At 47.3% G+C, this 24,130-nt stretch overlaps 1 protein-coding gene across 1 annotated transcript in view; it reads right to left on the reverse strand.

Moving 5' to 3' along the window:
- Window positions 1–1,933: 1,933 nt before the first annotated feature.
- PPIL2 (peptidylprolyl isomerase like 2) overlaps window positions 1,934–24,130 on the reverse strand; it is a 76,248-nt gene continuing 54,051 nt past the window's right edge. Inside the window, exons 15-20 of the mRNA XM_080985190.1 lie at window positions 15,804–15,921; window positions 14,828–14,884; window positions 10,033–10,105; window positions 9,802–9,864; window positions 8,977–9,116; window positions 1,934–4,058 (exon numbers count right to left, since the gene is read on the reverse strand). Of these exons, the coding sequence (XP_080841316.1) occupies window positions 3,965–4,058; window positions 8,977–9,116; window positions 9,802–9,864; window positions 10,033–10,105; window positions 14,828–14,884; window positions 15,804–15,921 (545 nt within the window). The 3' untranslated portion in view covers window positions 1,934–3,964. The remainder of the gene's footprint in view (window positions 4,059–8,976; window positions 9,117–9,801; window positions 9,865–10,032; window positions 10,106–14,827; window positions 14,885–15,803; window positions 15,922–24,130) is intronic.

Raw genomic sequence — 24,130 nt, forward strand, 5'->3', positions numbered from 1 at the left:
TTAATTGCTTTTCTTTATAAACACACTCTCGTCTTCTGCTTCATACATCTGGGTGATTTTGTATTCAGTTCCAGGCAGCAAGCCTCTTGTCTCAGAAGCACTTTTGATGTAGACAGTTTTGATTTCCTTTTGCTCATCAGACCTTTGCTCCTGCTAAAACCTGCTTTTTCCTTTGTAATAGTGCTGTCCGTTTTTAAAGCACCGGTTAGGCTTATATAGTCTAATTACTGCATCTTCTGTTCAACCCTGATATATTCTACCCCCTGCCCCCAGGAAGCCACCTTCTGTGAGGACAGAACAGAACAGAAAAAAGCGAAGGAAGGCTGGTTACAGATTTTGGGAGGTATTTGGTGTGAGGCTCTCCAAAGCAGTAACTTTCACAAACAACGACACACACCTCTAGTGATGACAGATGACCAAGCAATGATTCCTTCTCTTTGGGGTTGGGATCAGTCTGGACTGCTGCTCAGAGGACAGGTGAGCAACTAGGCATCTTGGGTCCAGGATACCTCTGACCTCTTATATCTCTCAGGTCTACAGGGGAGTCACTGTTTGTGGTCCCTCATAGCTCCGATGAATGACTCATATGTACCAGGAGCCATACTTTTAGAAATGTAGGCTCCATTTTATGGAACTCCCCACCGGCTGAAGTCAAGCAGGCTCCCACTCTGTTGTTATTTCCAGGCATTTAATCAGAATTCATTTTAAACCATCTTTTCCCTTTTCCAAGTGCGGCATCCCTTGCACACAATTTGGATGCAGTACAGGCAATTCCCAATTTAAGTGGGGGTTACGTTCCAAGGCACCACACGTTTAGGTGAAATTGCGTATATTTGAAAAGATTCCATCAACAGTATCTCCGAAAAATTTTACATGTCACTCGGGAAGACAGGTGAACTAATGCCAGTGTTGAGGCAATGATTCTTCAACATCAACTTCGTTGGACTGGTCATGATGTGTTGGATGCCTGATTATTGTATTCCAAAGCAACTACTCTACAGTGGAACCTCGTGTTACGGATGGGATCCGTTCTGGAGGCCCGCCCATAACCCGGAACTGACCAAGCTGAAGTGCTGCGTCTATGCGCCGTGCGATTTAGCGCATGTGTGAGCAGCAAAACCTGGAAGTAACCCATTCCGGTACTTCCAGGATGCTGCGAGACGCAACATGAAAACATGTAACCTGAAGCAGATGCAACATGAGGTATGACTGTATTCCGAACTTACAAATGGAAAGTGTAATGCTGGTGGTCAACAAAAGAGGTTTAAAGACTCTCTCAAGGCAAATCTTCAAAAATCTAGGATAGACACCGACAACTGGGAAACACTGGCCTGCGAGCGCTCCAATTGAGGAACAGCCTTTACCAAAGATGTCATGGGCTTTGAAGACGCTTGAACTCAGGACAAAAGGGAGAAATGTGCTAAGAGGAAGGTACGCTTGGCAAACTCTCACCGTGATCAACTCCCGCCCAGAAACCTATGTCCCCACTGTGGAAGGACGTGTGGATCCAGAATTGGCCTCCAGAGTCCCTCACGGCCTCACTGTTAAAACTGTGTTCGTGGAAGACAATCTTACTCAGCTACGAATGATCACTAAAGAAGAAGATAGCTTTTAAGTAAACAGCAGTAGCAACAAGCTTAGACCAAAGGCAGTGGACTTTTCTGGTGCACTAGGCTCCTCACACCAGCCGCCCAGAAGGCCAGCTGTTGACACTTCTTGTCTCTGCTTTAAACACACACACAGCAAATAAACTGAAGGCTCCATGTTCATCTTTTCAAACAAGGCTGAATTCCTTATAGAGCTGCAAACCATTTCTTCAAAAGAAATCAAGGCTCCAGAAAGAATCTTAGAAAATATAGGTGACTCATTTCCTGGCAAGCCAAACAAAAGAGTTTTGGCAGGGTCCTGGAAAAACTGAACGGGAAAGCAGGAAGCAAATGAAAATTTAAATCTTTAATGGAAAAAAAACCCTGTATCACAGAAATTGTCCTGCTACAATTTTGTGTCAAGGGGACTTGATGTTTTCTTTCTTCATAAACAATGTGGTACTGCGATATAAAAAGTTATTTTCTCAAGCAAGACGTCTTCACTTCTTGCCAAGGGATTTCAGTTGATCAGTCCAAGCAGTAGAAGGAAATACTCCAATGTCTCTGGCCAGGGTGCTGCTATTATGATGGTCTGTAGGTGGATGGAATTCGGAGCCAGTATTTAGCAGCAATCCCTGTTGCTCAGTCTGCAAAGATCATTTAAATATTCTAGGCAGGCTCCCAGGGAGGGTGTGGTCTGTACATTGGAAGTGGAGGACTGGCCACTTTATTTGGGCAACATTCGCCAAGAGATGGTTTCACTGCTTTTGGATACCGGCCCAGGAAGCACAATAACCCATCATTAGCAACTTCTGGTGCCCAGAAACCAGTTCACTCCTTTTGCTCCACCCTGCCAGTCTGGGGGAGAAACGAACCACAAAGCTTGATTCAGTATTATGCTAGAATCAGAACTCAGTTTGTTTCTCCCAGAGGGGACAAGGCAGAACAGAGAGGAAGTGGCTAAGCAGCACACTGCTTGTTCAGAGTAAGCCATGGTTTATTACTGACTACGGTTTACTGTTACATGTGAACATGGCCAATGAGTAAAAACAAATGTAATCAATGACAGTCTAGCTAGTGTCTTTCTTTTATTACAACTTCCTGCTAACAGCAAGTCCTTTTGATTGATTTCCTGCAATCCAGACAGCTAGAAAAGTTGCACATATCTGTGCCGGTGGTGGTGGGGATACTTCTTTTCTTTACCTATAAATATAATTTTTGAATTATATGAAAATAGAAATACATATATACATAAGCAAACTTGTCTCCATTGGACTATAAACTGGCATTTGGCATTCACTCAGCCAATGCTTCTAAGCAATGTGGGGCTCCAGACACACCTTAACTCTGCCCGTATTTAGCAGAAAGGGCAGAATGCGGATTGCACAGAAATGCACACGGTGACTGCCGGGCGGCCATTTTTGTAAATGAGGATAGTAGGTTTAGGAGGGGCTAGCTTCAAGCAGAGAGAAGGCTCAAACTGCTCCTTGCTGACCGATTCCTCTCCAAATGGCATCTTCTAGCTGATTCTCCTCCTAAGGGTCACCCCCAAAGGGTCAAAAGCACTTGGAGGGAACTTGCAAATGATTAAAATTGTGGGCAAAGGAGTGAGCAAACCCTCCAGTCTGGTCCCTGTGCTTCGTAAAGTGAGAGGTCATTTTTCTGTGTCCTAACTGGGCTGCAACCTCTTCATGCTGCACATCAAAAACGAGGGGGGACAGCGGAGCTTCGATTTGTGCCTGCAAGCAGAAGTTCTGAACCGAACTGATGCAGATCCCTCCGTCAAACCTGCTGGCTCAGAGCTGTATCCCTAAGAGAGGACGCTGGACTGCTGTGGCTCTGTTATGATCCCAGAGCCCACAGAGAGAAGGGGTGGATGCTTCTAAGCAGCAGTAAGGTTGCTCTCATACAGTGCAGTAGGTGGTGTGAAAGGGAGGGCGGATGCTCAGGCGGTGTTTACAAATTAAAACTGGGAAGGCGTAAAGGGTTACGTGTCTCCTGCAACAAGGGTACAGCTCTAATGCTCTCGCCGCCTCCTCTGAAATCTGGCAATTACCCATTTAAGCCAGGAATAGAACCTCACTCATTCATCTGTTTTTAGCATCCTCTCGTGTTCTGCTGATAAATCTACTGAGCAACAATGCATTAAGAGTCCTCCTCGAATTAGGGAGCCCAGCAGCTCACTGAAAAAGCAAAGCGGTTCTTCCTGAGAAGGGCTCGAGAGAGAGAGAAAGGCCAACGAAATCTGACTTAAACCATGTTAGGAAATTGTCTTGAACTGGTTGGGTTTCGTTTTCTTTGCCTGCTGCAGGAGAGATGTACAACTTGGGCTTTCTCTGTCCAGAGTCCAGGCTTGGTTACGGTTGGGTTTTTGGTCCCTACCAGGAGCTGAAGTCCCCAAAGCCTGTGCTCTTCTTCTCTTTCTTTGCAGCTGTGCTGGTGGACGGCCCATCGTCTTCAGCCACTCGCTTCCTGTAACAGAAACCACACCGGTCAGGGCTCAGGCTGTGAGCCTAACCCCACCCGCCTGGGGAAATGAACCCCAATGAGTTCAACCGGACTTCCTTCTGAGTGCATGCAGCTAGGATGGAGGGCAGCCCTTTTTATTTACATCTTCTGCCCCACCCATCAATCCAAAGAGCAGCACTCCTCCCTCCTCTTGATCCTCACAACCATCTTGTGAAGCAGGTTAGGCTGAAAAAGGGTGGCTGGTCACTCAGTACTGTTCTGTTACTGAATAGGGTGTGTGAATCTGGGCCTCCCCAATGAAACCACGGTGTGGGTGTGGCTTTCCCATGAACACATAAAGCTTCTGTATAGTAAGACGACTTGTTCACCCAGTCTCATACTGTCCAGTGGAGCATCTGAACACTTGCGAGTCCTCCAGACGTTTTGAACTACAACTCCCATCAGCCACAGCAGTTGTGCCGTGTGGCTGATGGGAGTTGAAGCCTAAAACATCTGGAGGGCAGCAAGTTGGCAAATGCTCTATGGAGTCCCCCACAAAAAGTCCACCTGAGATTCATTTTTTAGTGTGATGCTGGGGATTGAACCTGCCGCCTTCAAAGCGGAAAGGTTGGGCTCTAACCCTTAGCTATGTCTCAGTCCCCATTGCCATCTGCTCAACAGCAGAGTACTGACCTCTTCTCTTGCTCAAAAACATGAAGAACCTGAGGTACTGTTTGTTTTTTAAAAATTATGTATTTCGTAGATTTCGTAGAATACATAAAAATTATGTATTTCGTAGAATAAATTTTTTATTATTTGTACCCATTTGACTGGGTTGCTCCAGCCGTTCTGGGAGGCTTCCAACAAATATAAAAACATCCAATATTAAAAACTTCCTGATACAGGGATGCCTTCAGTTGCACAGTCATTTATCTCCTTGACATCTGATGGGAGGGTATTCCACAGGGATGCAACTCCTGCAAAGGCCCTCTGCCTGGTTCCCTGCAACTTTAATTCTTGCAGTGAGGGAACCACCAGAAGGTCCTCGGAGCTGGACCTCAGTGTGGCTAGCAAGTCTGGGTGGGTGTTGGCCTTGAGCTGGCCAAGAATACCAGCTGGCCTTGGAAGCCCCAATGTATTGCAAAGCTGAGGCTGCTCTCGTCTCACACTCCATCCTACTCTTAGTGCCTTTGCTCAGGGAGCAAGCAGTCCTGGGTTACCCAATGGGCAGACAAAGTAGTTGCTTAGGGCACCAGCGAAGCAGGAACACACACACAAATTGAGAAGTTTTTGAAAGGATTTAGTATTTTTTTTAAAGCACCAGTATGGATATCATGGTGAAAACCAGAACGTTGTTAGACTTCCTTATACTCCATTGCGCTGTCTTTCCCCATTTCCCCCTGTTCTCTTTTTATCGTTATGTATCCCCACTGAAACCAAACCAAAAAAGAAACCAAGGGGCCATCCTACCAATGTAGATTTAAAGACTGTGAGGAAATTGGTACAGCACAAGACTCTTAATCTCAGGGTCATGGGTTTGAGTCCTACCACACTGGGCAAAATATCCCTGCATTGCAGGGGTTGGACTCGATGACCCTCGGGGACCCTTCCAACTCTACAAACTATTCTATGAAATCAGATCCCATCATGGGTTGCGTATAACACGAATACATATGCATTTTGGCACACGCATCAAGTCTCCTGTTGTTTCAAAAAAGTAAAAAGTTGTCTTTCTGTTTCTCGTTGGGTTCATTTTGAATTACAAATGGGGTATCGTAATCTTTTCAGTGCTTAAAAGGTAAAGGGACCCCTGACCATTAGGTCCAGTCGTGGCCGACTCGGGGGTTGTGGCGCTCATCTCGCTTTATTGGCCGAGGGAGCGGGCGTACAGCTTCCGGGTCATGTGGCCAGTATGACTAAGCCGCTTCTGGCAAACCAGAGCAGCGCACGGAAACACCGTTTACCTTCCCGCCGGAGCGGTACCTATTTATCTACTTGCACTTTGACGTGCTTTCGAACTGGTAGGTTGGCAGGAGCTGGGACCGAGCAACGGGAGCTCACCCTGTTGCGGGGATTCGAACCGCCGACCTTCTGATCGGCAAGCCCTAGGCTCTGTGATTTAACCCACAGCACCACCCAAGTCCCACTTTCAGTGCTTAGGAACTCTTGATCTGTGTGCAACGCTGGATTTCCTAGGAAAGGCAGCTGCTAAACCCTTCAGCTCCCACCACCACCCACCCCTGCTATTCCTGACTCCTCCTGAGGCTGCCACCATCTCCTGCTCACACTCACAGTCATCTAATGACTAAGTGCCCAAAGGGGGGGCAGGCTATGGACTCCGAATGTTCCTCGCATCAAGCCACACTCTCCCCTTTTAAAAAACGGAACTTAAGACTGGAAGAGAGGAGTGAAAGAGAAGCACGCCAGAGGAGCCAGACTCCCTGCGAACAGGCATCAATTATTTTCCCTCCGCATCTTCATGGCAAACCAAGGCTGGAGGAGAAAAAGCAATTTTAAACTCAATGGGCTCCTGGCATGGCTTCGTATCAGAGGCAAGAAGCAACATCGGTCAACGAAACATCACACCTTCGCCTCAGGCTGTTTGTCTTCAACTGGTGGGCCCTAGTCTAATCTAAAGTGGATCACATCAGGGTAACTGCCATCAATTCTCTCTCGTTCACTCGCTCAAGTTTTTTTCCTCTCTCATTCGCTCGCTTTTTATTTTTTAAGGGAAGGAGAAAGAGGCAGGAGGAACTTTGGTGAAAATGGGCTCTCCTCTGCAAACCTCCTCAAGCGTTCCAGGCATTTTAATACTTTATAGTGATTTACTGGGATGAGCCCTTGAGCCAACACTATCATGAGGGAGAGGGGAGACAGGGAGGCCCAGCCCTTCAGCTCCACTCAGCTGCCATTCGCCTCCTTCCATCCAGAGAAGGGCATCTACAGTGATGGAGGAACCATAAGTCCTAGATTCCCAGCTTTCTTTCTTTTAAAAGTATGTTTCTAGGACCCTCGTACCTACGGGACCGCCTCTTCCGGTATGCCCCACGGAGGACCTTAAAGTCCATAAATAGCAACACCCTAGAGGTCCCGGGCCCTAAGGAAGTCAGATTAGATTCAACCAGAGCCAGGGCCTTTTCAACACTGGCTCCGGCCTGGTGGAACGCTCTGTCTCATGAGACCAGGGCCCTGCAGAATCTGATTTTTTCCCGCAGGGCCTGTAAGACAGAGTTGTTCCGCCTGGCCTTTGGCTTGGAGTCGATTTGATTCCCTCCCCCTCTTTCTTTCTCCTTTTTCCTCCTGTGATGAGGCTGCATTTTAATGTTTTAATGTTGTATTTTAATCTTGTTTTTAAGTTGTACTCATTCAACTTGTTTTTATTATAGCTTGTTAGCTGCCCTGAGCCTGGCCTTGGCTGGGGAGGACGGGGTATAAATAAAATTTATTATTATTATTATTAGTAGTAGTAGTAGTAGTAAAACTTGTGATACGAGACAGGAAATGTTCTTATTTTGTGTGCTTGAGAGAGAAAATAACCTGCTGATGTCAGGGACTGTGCTGAGGAGGGCAGCAATGAGGAGGAACGGTGGGAGCCTCCCCCTGCTCCTGAACAGGATCCTGAATCTTCCCAGGAGCAGTGGGACAGTACAGATTTGGAACAGTGGAATGCAGAGGGACATAAGTTCAGAAGACAGAAGAACTGGGTGGTGAACAGCTAGGACATGGGTAGGCAACCTAAGGCCTGTGGGCCGTATGCAGCCCAATCGCCTTTTCAATCCGGCCTGCAGACGGTCCGGGAATTCTACATAAGTAGAATGTGTCCTTTTATTTCAAATGCATCTCTGGGTTATTTGTGGGGCATAGGAATTCGTTCATTCCCCCCCCCCTTCAAAATATAGTCCGGCCCCCCACAAGGTCTGAGGGACACTGGACCGGCCCATGGCTGAAAAAGCTTGCTGACCCCTGAGCTAGGAGAAGAACTGAACGAGAGAGAAAGAGTTAACAGATTCACTTTCACTGGAAAGCGTCCATCCGCTCAGCCCAAGGTCAAGGAGAGCAGATAAGGTGGAAGCTCAGAAAAAGCACAGTGCTTTTGAGATCAGGTTGCAAGATGCAGAAGTGACGGGGGTGACTAGGGGGGATGTGGGTGGAACCCTTAATTGGGAGCACCTTCATCCTAGCAATGGATTCTCTGTTCTCTTGCTGTGCTCAGTAAACTTTCTAATTGGTAAGAGACTCCTATCGCTTTGTTCTGCTTATCTACTGCTGGGGGGGGGGGGGAGCCAAGTCCCTGAAGCCTGACAGCTACTCACTTTCACTGTTTTACTCAAACACTACTGATATAAATCTAATAATAATAATAATAATAATAATTACTCTTGTCCCCACTCGCCTCCTCCTGAAAACATTCCCATCTCCAACACCTTCAGCTTTTGAAGGTTGCATATGACACCCTCCCTGATATCCTGGAGAGTGTGCTGCCAGTCAGAGTTGACAACAGGTAAAGGGACCCTTGACCATTAGGTCCAGTCGTGGCCAACTCTGGGGTTGCGGCGCTCATCTCGCTTTATTGGCCGAGGGAGCCGGCGTACAGCTTCCGGGTCATGTGGCCAGCATGACTAAGCCACTTCTGGCGAACCAGAGCAGCACACGGAAATGCTGTTTACCTTCCCGCCAGAGTGGTACCTATTTATCTACTTGCACTTTGACATGCTTTCGAACTGCTAGGTTGGCAGGAGCAGGGACTGAGCAACAGGAGCTCACCCCGTTGCGGGGATTCGAACCGCCGACCTTCTGATCGGCAAGCCCTAGGCTCTGTGGTTTAACCCACAGTGCCACCCGTGTTGACAATACTGGGGGCCAAAAGGCAAACAGTCTGATCTTGCCTACGTAACAAAGATGCGGAGCAGTTTCACTTCTCAAGTTCAGTCGCGCAACTCACGCTGCAGCTATGTTGATGTACTTCCCGACACCCTCCCGGTACGTCTTCGGAATGTGCTGCTCCTTTTTTGGGACGACGACTTTGGTCTTCTCCTTGGCTGCCTCCTCCTCTTGCTGGGCCTTCTCTCTCTCTTTGGCAACCTTTGAAGAAGGAGGGGAAAAAAGACACAAGAGCACGTAAGGTCCCAAAAGGCACGATATCAAACAGACCAGAGGGCCATCTATCTAGATATTGAGAGCCAGCATGGCGAAGTGGTGAGCGTGCTGGACTAGGACCTGGGAGAACAGGGTTCAAATTCTCCCACTCAGCCATGAAGCTCACTTGAGTGGCCTTTGGCCAGTCACTGCCTCTCATCTTGACCCCCTTCACAGGGTTTGCTGCGGGGGAATTAAATGAGGAGTGGGAGAACCACGCCTTGAGCTCCTCACAGAAGAAGGTGGGATATAAATGCAGAAAATCAACAACTAAAATAGTCAAAAGATGGGATCGTCCACACTTTTTAGGAGGATAAAATGGAACAGAGGGGGCAGAACTATGTACTCCACCTTGAGCTCATGGGGGGGGGGGAAAGGAAGGTAAGAGAGAAAGGTAATCAGAAAGAAGCAAGTAAACTGTAAAACAATCTTGCCTAAAGGGCATGTCACGCCCAAAGGTTGTAAATAAATAAAATCCGATTAAGTCAGGTTTTCTTCAAATTCAAAAGCGCGGACACAACCAAACACACACACACAGAACTAAGGGCTGCCTAGGGAGGTATTAAATTAATTTCCTGCTTGAGTGGCTCTCTGTGCTAGCCTGCTTATATGTCCAAGTTTCCATCATCACCTGAGCATCTGCTTCTTCATATGGATCAACGAAAACAGTCGTCGACGTGATTTTTATTTCTTCCTGGGGACAAAAGGAGTCAAGAGGGTGGGTTAAGTAGATGGTGCGCTCCACGGATCAGTGCCACCGCTCCTGAACTTTGGGCTTAAAGTGTGCTCAGGCGCAGTAGTGGCGGAGGACAAGGAAGTCACAAAGTTCAGGCGAGTAACCTGTTGCTGCAGGTGATGCTACCTTGGGACGGTCCGTTTTGGGATCACTCTCCACATTCTCCATTGCTGTCAGCGTCTCGAAGCCACCGACCACTCTGTAAAAGAAAAATAGACAATCTGAGTGGAGGGATAAAACAAAGTGGGGAGAAAGAGGGGGGCGGAACGCATCGTTCCAAAAACATTTGCGACATTTTGGTCACCTTCATAAAGCTATCACCTTAACGCGGACTTTGTGATTTTTTGTTGTAGGCCGACATGACTACTTTCGCTTTTCCAATATTTTAGATTTTCATTATGTTGCATGTATTTTAGTCGCTATCTGGAAGACGATTTGAACACTGGAAAAGTGACACAAAGGAGCTCTAAATAAAATTTATAAAAAATACCCCCAGGGAGCAGCAACTACTGCAAACTTTGGCCACCCAGTGGAAGGAAATAATCCTGCTCAAGTTTCCGTTTGAATGATACATGGTTCAGTTCTCTGCAAGGCAGCATGAAAACACAAAGATCAGTGGATAGGGTCCTAATCTCTTCTTGACCAGGCAAGGGAGAAGTCTTAGGGGTGCTTCCACCAAGCTGTTTCCCAAATGGTTTCTATGTGCTTTAGAAAGTTCACAGCAGCAGCTCCTTTTTATGATGACGCTTCAGGCTGACAGCAACAGAAGAAGCCTTTACACGACGCTGAAGACACAAAGCTCATCCAACAGATGTGCTCTACATTTTTAATTGCCCCCGATTTAAGTCCTGAAGCCTTCTCTCACAAATAAACTCAAGCTTTCTTACTGGGGATCTTTATTTTAATTGGGCTTTAATAATCCAAAAATAATACAAAAAATCCAGAATATCACATGCTGGCCGCCTCCAAAAAAAGGGGGAGGGGGGGAACCCTTTTTAGGACCCAAATCAAGCAACCCCACCCTCAAACCCCACTCTTCAGAAACACATGGTTGAGTGTGGTCTAGAAGCCTGGTCTCCTGGGACCTGGTATGACACTCAAACCACTCCACCACATGGTATTCATATTCAATGGTATTAATAATAATGATTTATATTATTACTAATTACCAATTCTGAATGCTGTTATTTGTACAGCTGCCAAAAGGAAATGCACCACTAAGGTCAGGCCTTGTCAAGGCACCAAAGTCTCTACACTTATCCCTACATTCAGGGAGAGACCTTTGTCTGCTCCGCTGACATCTATGCCTGAGACGTTTTTCTTTCCACTTGTGTGTTTTTCTCTCTTGCTCCTAAATTACATCAATTAAGCAGCTTGCCATATTGTGCTGGCCGGGGCCCAAGGCAAAACACAGTTTCCTGCTCAGGAGACAATGCAAAATAAAATAAATAAAGTATCTGGAATGCTTTAGGGAGAGAACACGTAGCAGAAGGAAGGGGGGAAGGGGACTTGCCTGAGCAAGAAAAATCTACATGTCCGCTTGGCAAATCTGTGTTTACCGAAGGGGAAAGTATTTTAAGATGTTGATCGGATGTATGGCACCCTTTATAGCTGGAGGAGCCAAATTCTGAAGGTTGATATTAGGGCTGCCTAGAACTCAAAAGATTCGTTTGCAAATTTCCAGTGCGTGCAGCAAAATACATAATGCACTGCATTCGTTACGCAATGACCCATCAGCCTCAACCAGCATGGCTAGTGGCCCAGGATGATGGAAGTTGTACCTTTGAAGGTGACCCGGAAACTACAACTAATCCAGAATGTGGCAGCCAGACTGGTGACTGGGAGGGCCGCCGAGACCATATAACACCGGTCTTGAAAGACCTACATTGGCTCCCAGTATGTTTCCGAGCACAATTCAAAGTGTTGGTGTTGACCTTTAAAGCCCTAAACGGCCCCGGCTCAGTATACCTGAAGGAGCGTCTCCACCCCCATTGTTCTAACCGGACACTGAGGTCCAGCACCGAGGGCCTTCTGGCAGTTCCCTCACTGCGAGAAGCCAAGTTACAGGGAACCAGGCAGAGGGCCTTCTCGGTAGTGGCACCTGCCCTGTGGAACGCCCTCCCACCAGATGTCAAAGAGAACAACAACTACCAGACTTTTAGAAGACATCTGAAGGCAGCCCTGTTTAGGGAAGCTTTTAATGTTTGATGTATTACAGTATTTTAATATTTTTTGGGAAGCCACCCAGAGTGGCTGGGGAAGCCCAGCCAGATGGGCGGGGTATAAATAATAAATTATTATTGTTATTATTGTTGTTATTGTTATTATTATTATGTCTGCAGGGCCACCATTGACCCACCCCTGGTTTACATGCCCCTGAAGATCACTGGGCGAACTTGGACCAGGCATGGTCTCTCAACCTGACCTACCTCACAGGTTGTTGTGGGGCTCAAAGGAGGAGGGGAACCACGTACGGCACTTTAAGCTCCTTGGATGAACAGGCAGCATATAAATGCAACAAAGCATTGTGGGAACTATGGAAGCTGCCCCATACTGCATTAAGACACACTGATCCATCTATTTCAGTACCGTCTTCCCCAGGGACTGCCAACTTGGTGCCCATGGGCACCATGACACATGTAAAGCCTCTCACGTGGCCCTAGGCAGGAATAGCACACTCCAAGCTTTCATTAAAAACAAAACAAAACAAGTCTCTAGTCCTTCTAGGAAGTAAGTGATGGGGCAAAAAGTGCAGGTACCTCATAAGTGATTTCTGTGACTTGAAAATGAGTGTGATGTGGCCACGTTATATATTTTTCCTGGTAGTGAGGTACATTCCCTCTTGTTGTTAGATAGCAGGACCATTGGGGGTGAGCGTGTAAAATAAATATTGTGTGATATTGTGTGCAAGAGAAGCTTGCACGTCACCTTGAGCTCTTTGTTGAAAAAATGGGATATAAATGCAATAAATAAATAAACGCGACATCATTTAGACTGGTGCTCTGTTTTGTTTTCCATGGGAACCGCTTTGAACGAGGGATGCGTTTTCAGAAAACGTGGCATATACCATATTTTTTGCTCTATAAGACTCACTTTTTCCCTCCTAAAAAGTAAGGGGAAATGTGTGTGCGTCTTATGGAGCGAATGCAGGCTGCGCAGCTATCTCAGAAGCCAGAACAGCAAGAGGGATTGCTGCTTTCGCTGCGCAGCAATCCCTCTTGCTATTCTGGCTTCTGAGATTCAGAATATTTTTTTTCTTGTTTTCCTCCTCCAAAAACTAGGTGCGTCTTGTGGTCTGGTGCGTCTTATAGAGCGAAAAATACGGTAAATAAAAATCGCAAGGACTCTTGCTCAAGTCTCCCCTTCCCCAAAATCTGAAGCCAGCACCTGCTGATTCATTGGCCTGTTTTATTCAAGCCAACGGTAGTGCTACCTCGCCGTCTGAAATATTATGCCAGGCTTATCAAAATGCAGAGGTCCAATCAACGTGCCAAATAAAAGCACTTTAATATAGAAGTGGAAAAATCAATTGATGCACAAAGAGGAGGTACTGCTTGTGGCCAGCAACCATCAGAATGGAAACCATTTTTCAAGATTTTCACTTGAACCCAGCTGGGTGGGATGCCAGGGCCCATATATCTGTTCATTCCCACTGCATCTGAATAGCATCGTTTCTCTAAGAGTACTGACCCCCCACCCCCCACCCCTGTACACAGGGGCTGAATGAAGACCTAGGGGTCAAAATGGGGTCAGAAAGGGCCTGGAGCTGGAAATCAGGTTTACAAGGTACAGCGTGAAAAAAACTAATTAGGAACTACAAGCCGCAGAAATAAAGTGCATGGGTATATACAGAGTGCCCCTTCCTTGCTGATGGGAAACCTTTGCATTTAATCAGTGTGGGATACAACAGTATTCTCAGAAAATGCTGCTTCATTGCTTAAAAAAAAAAAAAGGGTATACAGCTGCTACTTGCTTTTTTGTGCTAGTTTTAATGCATATATGCGTCTGGCTTTTGGTTTAAAATACTGCAAGTCACTCTGAGTTGCCATGGCAAAAAAAGCAATGAATAAAATTAATCATCACTATCATTATTAATTTTATTTCTTTATTTTTGTTGTTTGCTTCAAAGAACATTTGTTATGTTCTTCAGAATTGGGGCTGGGTTCAAAGATGACTTTGTAAGCTCCTCAGGAATGCAGAACATTGGGCAAGCCCTGATCTAAGGATCATATGTGGGTTGATGCCCTTTTATGCTCACAACACTCTTGCAAGGTGGGCTAGACTGAAAGGCAGGGAACGACCCCAAGGCTCTCCAGTGGAGCTATTGTGGCATAGCTGGAGATCAAAAGTAGGTCTCCCCAGTCCTAACCACTCTAACTACACCAGCTACCGTATTTTTCGCCCCATAGGGCGCACTGGCCCATAGGGCGCACCTGGTTTTTTTTGGGGGGGGGATAAAGAAAAAAAAATTATTTACCCCCCCGAGCTTCCCCCGACCCCAGCCCCCAGAACAGGCTGCTACCCGCAAGCCTTGGGAGCCTGGCGGGAGTCTCCCGCCAGTCTCCCCAGGCTTGCGGATATCTGCCCGAAGCCCGGGGCGTGCTCCGCTGCGCTCCCTGGGTTTCGGGCTGCAGGCTGCTGTCCGCAAGCCTTGAGAGCCCGGCGGGAACTCCCGCGGGCTCCTAAGGCTTGCGGATAGCTTCCTGAAGCCTGGAGAGCGAGAAGGGTCGGTGCGCACTGACCCCTCTCACTCTCCAGGCTTCAGCGAAAGCCTGCATTCGCCCCATAGGACGCACACACATTTCCCCTTCATTTTTGGAGGGGAAAAAGTGCATTCTATAGGGCGAAAAATACGGTATTTATCTGCTGCTCAAGTACATAGGAAAAACTGTGTATGTTGAAATAAACTTGTTTCTTTTACCTTCCAAACACTGTGTGCTTCCTGTCCAGGTATGCGCAGGATCGGAATGTGATGAAGCTGGAGAGAGGGAAAAACAGACAGACCTTACAAACCTGCCATAGAACACATCAATATTTCATATATATATATATATATATATATATATATATATATATACTCTCTCATGTCTGGTTACGCTGCCGTTTCTACGGGGATATGTGCTCAGTATTTATCACTCCTGTTATACAAAAATCTCCAAATGGGTCCGAACTTCAATGTCTAAAACCCCTGGTAGAGGACAAGGATCTAGAGAGCACGCTAAGGGTGGCCAAATTCTGTGCGACTGCCATACAACTTAGGGAACAAGCTGTACTACCAAAATGATTAAGGTTTTAAATGACAATTTTAGGTTATATTTTAGTGATGAAGATTTAATATATATATTTTAACTGCCGCTATATCTGTATTGTCTCTGTTATACTCAATTTCAATTCAATGTATTCCTGTTTGGTTTTATGATTTTCCTGATATTGTAAGTGAGCCGGAACTGGTCTATGACCGTAATAATAAAATTCATTCATTCATATATATAAAAATACCCTGGAGAATTTCAAAGACAGAAGCCAGAAGGCAAAAAATTAGAGAAGGGGTTCCCCATCCTGGTGGTGTTGGACTACAACTCCCATCAGCCTCAGGCAGTGTGGTTAATGGGTCGTGGATGATGGGAGTTGTAGTCCCAACCCATGGTAAAACGACAGATTCCCCACAAGGATTCTACCTTTCCATTAACAGCCTTTCGGGTTGCTTGCAGAAAAATTAGAATAGCACAAAGGGCAAACAAGAGGATTAAAAGCAGTAACAGGATCGAGTAAGCCTTAAAAACAGGTAAGAGAGGCTGTGAAGGGTGAAACTATTAGACCCAGTCCCAAGCTTTTCACAGAATTCCACATGCTCCTTAAATGGGTTTGATATAGAGGAGAGCCAAGCGACTACTCACAACTGGGACTTGTTATTGTTGGGTCCGGTATTAGCCATGCTGAGGACGCCACGTCCTGTGTGAGACAGGTTGGGCTTGAACTCATCTTTGAAAGGCTTCCCCCAATATGACTCTCCCCCTGAAATAAACATTATTACTGTAAGTCCACACCTGGTCACGCCAGTCCCAAACACACAGGCACAAGATATGTCAAAATGCCACAAGGAAAGGCTGCACCATACTGAGACAAGCCGCTGGTCCATTTAGCTCAGCAATGACTCTCCCCAGCAAAACCCGCCTGGCAACTTTGCTGACACCAGGTTAGAGACTTCTTTTCTCCCCCTGGGCTTTTGCTATTGCTTTGTTACAAGCGATCCCTGCAGCTGTTATGAGGGACTGTTTTGTAAGACGGGTGGCTGTCCCGAGCACACCCAGCCCAACCAGGAAAAGCCTTTTGTAAGTGTATTTCTTTACAGTGGTACCTCGGGTTACATACGCTTCAGGTTACAGACTCTGCTAACCCAGAAATAGTGCTTCAGGTTAAGAACTTTGCTTCAGGATGAGAACAGAAATCGTGCTCCGGTGGTGCGGCAGCAGCGGGAAGGCCCATTAGCTAAAGTGGTGCTTCAGGTTAAGAACAGTTTCAGGTTAAGAACGGACCTCCGGAACGAATTAAGTGCTTAACCTGAGGTACCACTGTACTGTGCAAAAGCAATACTGAGGCTAAAGAGGAAGCAGGCAGCCTCTGCCATCCCCTAAGTAAAAGAAGGATTGGAAGGGATCAAGACAGAGGTGGAAGGGGCTGAGCCCCGTTTCCCCAATGGAGCAGACTCCATTCCCAGTGGCTTCTGGTCTGCCTCTCCTTATCCCTTCGCTTGGATTCTTCTCCCCTGCTCACTTTGCAGCCTACGTGTTCCGAAATCCTCCCGAGAACAGCAGAGGCTTTGGGAAGCGGCTGTTCCGCCAGTGATGCGATTCCTCCAGAGGATCATTAAGGTTGTTCTGCAAGCCAAGCCACCTTCTTCTCGGCTTGTCGCAGATGCGTTTTCTGGTGTTTTGTTTCTGGTAATGATGCAAAGTGTGGGGAGGGGGGGGGAGAGAAATCGACTGTATAACTCTGGGAGTGACTCATCTCAGAATGTTCTCTCCTGATTAGGAATAGTCCTGGAGGAAAATGAAAATGTCACATCTGTCATAAATAACATGAAAGTGAGGAGCCCAGAGCAGATGAGCTGCATGCACTCAACCTGAGGTTCCCTTTTGTCTCTGCTCAAGGTGGGGACCAGCTCCTTAGAGGGCTCAATTGCTGCAACATTGCAAGTCCCACATGAATCGGAGGGAGGTTGGAGATTTTGGGGGCAGCTACATATGCCACATGAGGGTTCTGGGAGATGGATAATGGCCACCTTTTGAGCAGAAGCTTCCGTGATCCCAGTGGAATCCAACAAGGCAGATAGCAAGCTCATTCTCCCAGGGGCCTGTCTTTTGTTTTAGAACTAGCTACCCTGTGGCTCTCTGGATGTTGTGGGACTGCAGCTCCAATCATCCCAGACAACTGGTTGTGCAGAGCTGCTGAGATTTGGTCCAGCAGTGGAGGGTGGCAGACTAGCCCGTTCTGCTTTATGTAGCCACAAACAAGAGAGAGGCATTTGCAGGAATGGGGAAGGTTTGCAGAAGTTCTCATTTATAATCGGTAGAAGGGGGGGCACACAAACTGCTCATTGACTACTGAACATCCTCACTGGCCATGGAATGCCGACACTTAGTTTGAACTGGTGGGAGGAGGAATGGAGTGTCCTGGAAGAAGGCACAGCTAGATGGGACATTGAGCCCAAAGCACTCAGTGCTTCAGCATTGGGTCACTTCTCCCACTTGTATGCATAAAAAAATGAGCTTACCCTCCAAGAAACCTATCCCACGGGTGGTATGTCCTGCTTTGCCACATCCAAAATGGACTGAATCTTGCCCAAAATTGCCGGCATTTCTCTTGCCACTGGAAGAGGTGGGGGGGACACACCTGTGGGTGTGCCACCTGTGAGACTTCTTCTGCCTGAAGCAGCAGCTTCACCTTGCCTAATGACTGAGCCGGCTCTGGCCGATTCATATGTTATCAGAATGGCACCGATGTCTGGGATGGACAGGAGTCCAAAGTGGTCGGGGAACATGCAGGCAGGGGAGAGGATGTGCGGGCAGGGGAGCACAAGGACAATCATGGGGAAGGGGCCCACGATTTGTGGGGTTCTGTGCCACCCATGAGGCAGGTGTTGTGGGGCAGTGGAAGTGGGGACCCAAGGGGAAGAGACCAGGCAGCCTGAGACAGGCGGGACAGAAAGGAGGCGGGAGAAGAGTTGCAGGGAATCTCAGTGGCGGAAGAGGCTGCCATGGTCCCTGGGAGAGTGATGCCTTCAGAATGTCTCCTGTCCTCCCCTCCGCGGTCTCTACACACAAGGTGGGGCTTGAAGTGCAGGACTAGTTGGAATCGCTGTGAGTTTGCGCAGACCACCTCAGACAAGGGGTTTTTGGTTAGCTGAAAGGGGCCTAGTCGCGCTGTTGCTTCAACTGTCTGGATTGAAGACCAGAGAGAAGACTGGTCCAAGACCAGAGAGAAGAGACGGTGGAAGAAGATTGGAAGAAGTTTAAAGAATATTTGAAAAAATATGTTAATATTTAAATCTTAGAATAGCTTTGGAAGTGGATATACTTTTAGAAGTAGAAGATAGTGTATTTTAAAATAGTATTATTTGTAAGTGATAAAATGTGAAGATTTTTAATGGTAAAAGTAAGCGTGATTTTAAAAATGGTTAAAAATTATGATATATGTAAACTGCTAAAGATGAGGTAAAATGAAAATCAGATGGGGGGACTTGGAGAAGCCCACCTAACAATGTTTAGAAAAAATAAGGATAAGACAAGAATTTGTTTGTATTGTTTGCTTTTCTGTTTGTGTTGTCTAGTTGTGTTATAAAATGAATAAAAAAAAATTTTTTGGGGGGGAAATCAAATGTCTGGATTGGAGTGTGGGACTGCAGAAGTAGATCACCTAGGCAGCTGGTGCTTTGCCAATACAGCGGTACCTCGGGTTAAGTACTTAATTCATTCTGGAGGTCCATTCTTAACCTGAAACTGTTCTTAACCTGAAGCACCACTTTAGCTAATGGGGCCTCCGGCTGCTGCCGCGCCGCCACTGCACAATTTCTGTTCTCATCCTGAAGCAAAGTTCTTAACCTGAAGCACTATTTCTGGGTTAGCAGAGTCTGTAACCTGAAGCGTATGTAACCTGAAGCGTATGTAACCCGAGGTACCACTGTAAAGAAATACACTTACAAAAGGCTTTTCCTCGTTGGGCTGGGTGTGCTCGGGACAGCCACCCGTCTTACAAAACAGGTTGAGAACCGCTGGTATAAGGGGTGAGGTATCTTTTCTGGTATCCCGCTCACAAGGTGGATAGGTGGCGTTATGCAACAGGACCAACCCTTTCAACTTTTCCAGTTAGCGAGCTGATAGCCAGGGCAATTCTTCCGGCAGCAGTCTAGCACTGTAGCCATACCGAGCAGACGAGCTGCTGCTTTCTGCCCTGGCTGCAGCTTCCAGGCCAACCTCAAGGGCAGCCCCACATAAAGCACACTGCAGCAATCTAACTGGGAGAAGACCTCCAGTGCCTGGAGGGCAGTAGCCTGGCTATTCTGGGCTAGAAATGGCCCTCTCTTACAGAGCACAGTGACTGGCTGGCCACATAAGAGATGAGATACCAGTTTTTTAGGTATCCTAAAATAGTGACTTTTAAATAGAAGGAGCAGGCGAGGAACACAAAAATAAATGATGTGTTTGTGTGTGCGCAGGGTGGGAGTACTGGGGTGGGGGAGAAGAGACAGGCGTTTGCAATGCTTCCTCCCCAGAGATACTGAAGCGGGCCATGCATTCTCCAGACTGCTTCTCAAAACCATAGCAACTCAGCTCTGTTGCCACGGAAAAGATGTGCTCTCCCTTGCGAGCTTGATGCTTGCCACACACAGGTGCCGTTTTAAACGAGGGGGGCCTGTTAAAATAACAAAACCTGCGATATTCCAAACAAAAGGTGTAGGTGGGAAGCGCATCATGCATGGCAATTTCAAAATGAATTGCCACTTTACTTAGTTGGGTGGAAGGGGGGGGCGGATGTGAAGCAAGGGGATTGGGCGAATGAAGTGGGAGGGCTTCTTGTTCAACCAACTGACAGCTTGCTTTCGTTCTCCCTTGTGACATTGGGGTTAACCTACACTGTAGGTGTTTGTAACAATTCCCCAGACGGCCTCTTTGTTAAAGGAAAGGTGGCTTCAATGGGGCTGGGGTGGCTTTTGAGCTGAAAAACAGCAAAAGATGAGGTGCTTAACCCTCTCCCCGTTATCTGTTTTTCTCCTACAAATTGGCCTCCCAAGTGTTCCAGCCACTGGCGGAGGAGGAGGAGTGCAGGGGGAGTGCACCGGCCCCGGCAGCGCGAACCCGGTGGGGTGCCATTGCGGCTGCCCCCCACCCGCCACACTCCCACAGGCAGCGTGCTATGCCCACAGGATGTGCGCCAGCCCCAGCCTCCTTTCCGCCCCCCCAGTGCCGGAGCATGAAGCTCCGCCACTGGTTCCAGCTGCATGTTTTTCCTTTGCAGAAAGGGGGGGTCCCCCAAATGGGAATCCCAAGGGGGCTTGGACGTCCCCCAGATGTTAATGAAGGGTTTCAACCTTATGAATGCTGCCACTAAACTAGTTCTGTGAAAAAAGAAGCCTCTGCTGCAGAAGGGTCTGCGCTAGCCTTGAGTTAATTTATTCTATCTCCGCCTCAGTGCACCTCACCTGTAAAATGGGACTACTCACTGAATGCTTTTGACGATCTCTTGGTGCATTTTTAGTGTTTGGTGCAAGAACTGCAAGCTCAGGTGTGCATTTGTTCCTGTATACACAGGTCACCCCGGAATATGGTGCTTGGGGTGCAGCGTGTAATTCTGATCCCTTGTGATGCCATTTTGAGACTGTCCTTAGCTGGTGAAAGATGGGATGCTAGTAAAAACTAAAAATCCTAGGTACAGTCATTGTGTTGGCCTATAGGGGATGGGGGGGTGGAAATCAAAAATCCACTTTAGGCCACCACCACCACCTTTATTTGGACGAAAACAACAACAATCACAAAGAGCAAGGGTTTCATGTTCACCCCTTGGAAAGTGGGCTGCAGAATAAGGAAGGAGACAAAACCAGCTGCCGGCTACCTCAGCCCATGGTAGAATACCCAACCCACTGCCTTTGTGTACCCAGTTAATTAAGAATTAAAAATATGAGAGGTGGTGATGGCTAATGGGGATAATGAAGTGAGTTGGGAGTTGATTTGAAGGGTGATGTGTGTGAATAGGAACTGCCCTGGAGAAGAACCATAACTTAGAGGTAGAGCATCTCTAAGCAGGAATGTCCCCTGCCCGATAGCCTGCCAAACCACAGTCAGCCAGTGCCTACAACAGAGGTAAGCAAACCTTTTCAGCAGGGTGCTGGTCCACTGTCCCTCAGACCTTGTGAGGGGCCAGACTATCTATCTATCTATCTATCTATCTATCTATCTATATCTATCTATATCTATCTATCTATATATATATTTGAGGGGAGAATGAATTCCTATGCCCCACAAATAACCCAGAGATGCATTTTAAATAAAAGCACACATTATACTCATGTAAAAACACGCTGATTCCCGGACTGTCCGTGGGCCAAATTCAGAAGGTGATTGGGCCGGATCCGGCCCCTGGGCCTTAGTTTGCCTACCCATGGCCTACAATATGGAACTAGATGAACTGATAGTTTGACTCAGTACAAGGTAGTTTCCTGTGTTGATTTGGGTACGAAATAATTTATTTGGGAGGTATTTGGATGGGGAGTCTATTGGCTTGTGTTTTGTGGAATTTAAATTCTAGACACATTTTCTGAATTTTAATCTATACTTACAAATTAGCAAATGCATCATCATCATTATTAACAAATACACAAATTCATACAAGATTGTGCCCTCTTTCTCAATGGCACACGTCCTCTGCTTCGGTGCGATGCCTAAGCGGGCACCTGAGATCGCCTGGTCGCCACACAGTGGCACTTCCCAGTCTTGCTTGTGGATTGGCATGGCAGTTAAACCCATTTAATACAATGCAGAGGGAGCCTTGGGGCAAATCCTCCCTAGTTTCTGGAAATGGAAGTCTCTGAGCTTTTATCTCTCTCCCTCTCTGTGAAACAGGGAGCAGCACAGCGCACATTACAGCAAATCCTTAAGACCGATTACCACAAGGAATTTCAAATGCCACATGACTCGTTAAGATAAAGGAATATTTCTAGTCTGGCTGCAATGTAAATCAGGCTTGCCTCAGGACTCAAATAGTGAATTAGATTAAGAGGAAGGTAACATTCTGATTGCTTCTTCTAAGCACGCATCTGAAGCTTCCCTCTTAAACAGCTGCATAGAGTAAATGGAATCTTAAATAGCTACCGTATTTTTTGCACCATAACACTCACTTTTTTCCTCCTAAAAAGTAAGGGGAAATGTCTGTGCGTGTTATGGAGGGAATGCCTATGGGTGGCATGCCTACGGATTTTCCTCCTCTAAAAACTATGTGCGTGTTATGGTCGAGTGCGTGTTATAGAGCGAAAAATACGGTACATACCGTTAAGAGAACCAAAAACAGTATATTGAGCCAGAATGCCACTTATTCCACAATTGGCAATGTAACCACTCCAGTTCTTTAATACTCTTGGTTGTTAATTTTAAATATTCCATGTACCGCACTCCAAAGGCTTAGAATGCGTAACATCTGCTTTAACACAACCTCCCCAAACGTATTGTTGGCCTCCATCTGTCCTGAGAGACAATGTTGTGTGCCGGGGGGGGGGGTTGAAGTCAAACTGCTAAGTGATTTCCCTGGGACGCAAGCCTGGGCGGTGTGTATGGAGGTCTTGGGCTGCCCAGACAAAGAGAGCCCACTCTCAGCCTCGCTGATGTGGCCCAAAGGAAAGCAGAGAAATACATTTGGCACCAGCTTGGCTGCAGATGTTGCCGGAAGGATGCAGACAAGGTGCCATCCAACCATTTTAGGGACTCCAGTCTGGATTTGTGTAGAGATTTACCGTATTTTTTGCCCTATAGGGCGCACCGGCCCATAGGGTGCACCTAGTTTTTTGGGGGGGGAATAAAGAAAAAAAAATATTTCCCCCCCAGGCATGGGGCTGGGGTGGGGGAAGCCCGAGCTTCCCTCGACCCCAGCCCCCAGAACAGGCTGCTATCCGCAAGCCTTGGGAGCCCGGCGGGAACTCCCGCCAGGCTCCCAAGGCTTGTGGATAGCTTCCTGAAGCCTGGAGAGTGAGAGGGGTCGGTGCACACCAACCCCTCTCGCTCTCCAGGCTTCAGCAAAAGCCTGCATTCGCCCCATAGGACGCACACACATTTCCCCTTCATTTTTGGAGGGGAAAAAGTGCGTCCTATAGGGCGAAAAATACGGTACTCCTTATACAGTCATACCTCAGGATGAATACGCTTCAGCTTAAATATTTCCGGGTTGCGCTCCGCAGTGATCCGGAAGTAACAGCACATTACGTCCGGGTTTCGCTGCTCGCGCATGCACAGACGCTCAAAATGACGTCACGTGCATGCGCGGAAGCAATGAAACGCAACCCACGCATGCACAGTCGCATGTTACGTTCACTTCAGGATGAGAACGGGGCTCCAGAACGGATCCCGTTCACATCCAGAGGTACCAATGTACAGTGGTACCTCCGGTTACGAACTTAATCTGTTCCGGAGGTCCGTTTGTAACCCGAAACCGCTTGTAACATGAAGCGCGCTTTCGCTAATGGCGCCTCCCACTGCTGCCTCGCGACTTCCGCTTGCATCCCAGGGCAAAGTTCGCTACAAGGGGCATCTACTTCCAGGTTAGCGGAGCTCGTAACCCACAGCATTCGCAAGGAGGACGGTACGTAACACGAGGTTCCACTGTATATATTTAATCTGCAACTGAAAGCACACTCAATTAAAGTTATAAGTTCTTTAAACTGTAAAAGAGAGTGTCTTGCATAGTTTTTAAAGGGGGGGGGCAGGGAGAGAACGAAAGGGTCAAACGACCCAGAGCTGTCTTCCGCAAACTCTGCAAATGGGAACTACAGTCTAATTTCCCACACTTTCCACAAGTCTCTTGGTCTCTGCTTCTGCCATCTGATAACCGCAGCAATAACTGAAACCCGATCCCTCAGGGATATTGTAGCGGGGGGCAGGGCGGCTAGGTACGCTGGTAATCTGTGTGCAATCACAGGTACAGGATCCGTGGCAGCGCAGAGCAGCCTTCCCTGCACAGGTCA

Source organism: Podarcis pityusensis (genome assembly GCF_964106645.2).
Source record: "Podarcis pityusensis genome assembly, chromosome: 16".
Lineage (NCBI taxonomy): Eukaryota > Metazoa > Chordata > Lepidosauria > Squamata > Lacertidae > Podarcis > Podarcis pityusensis.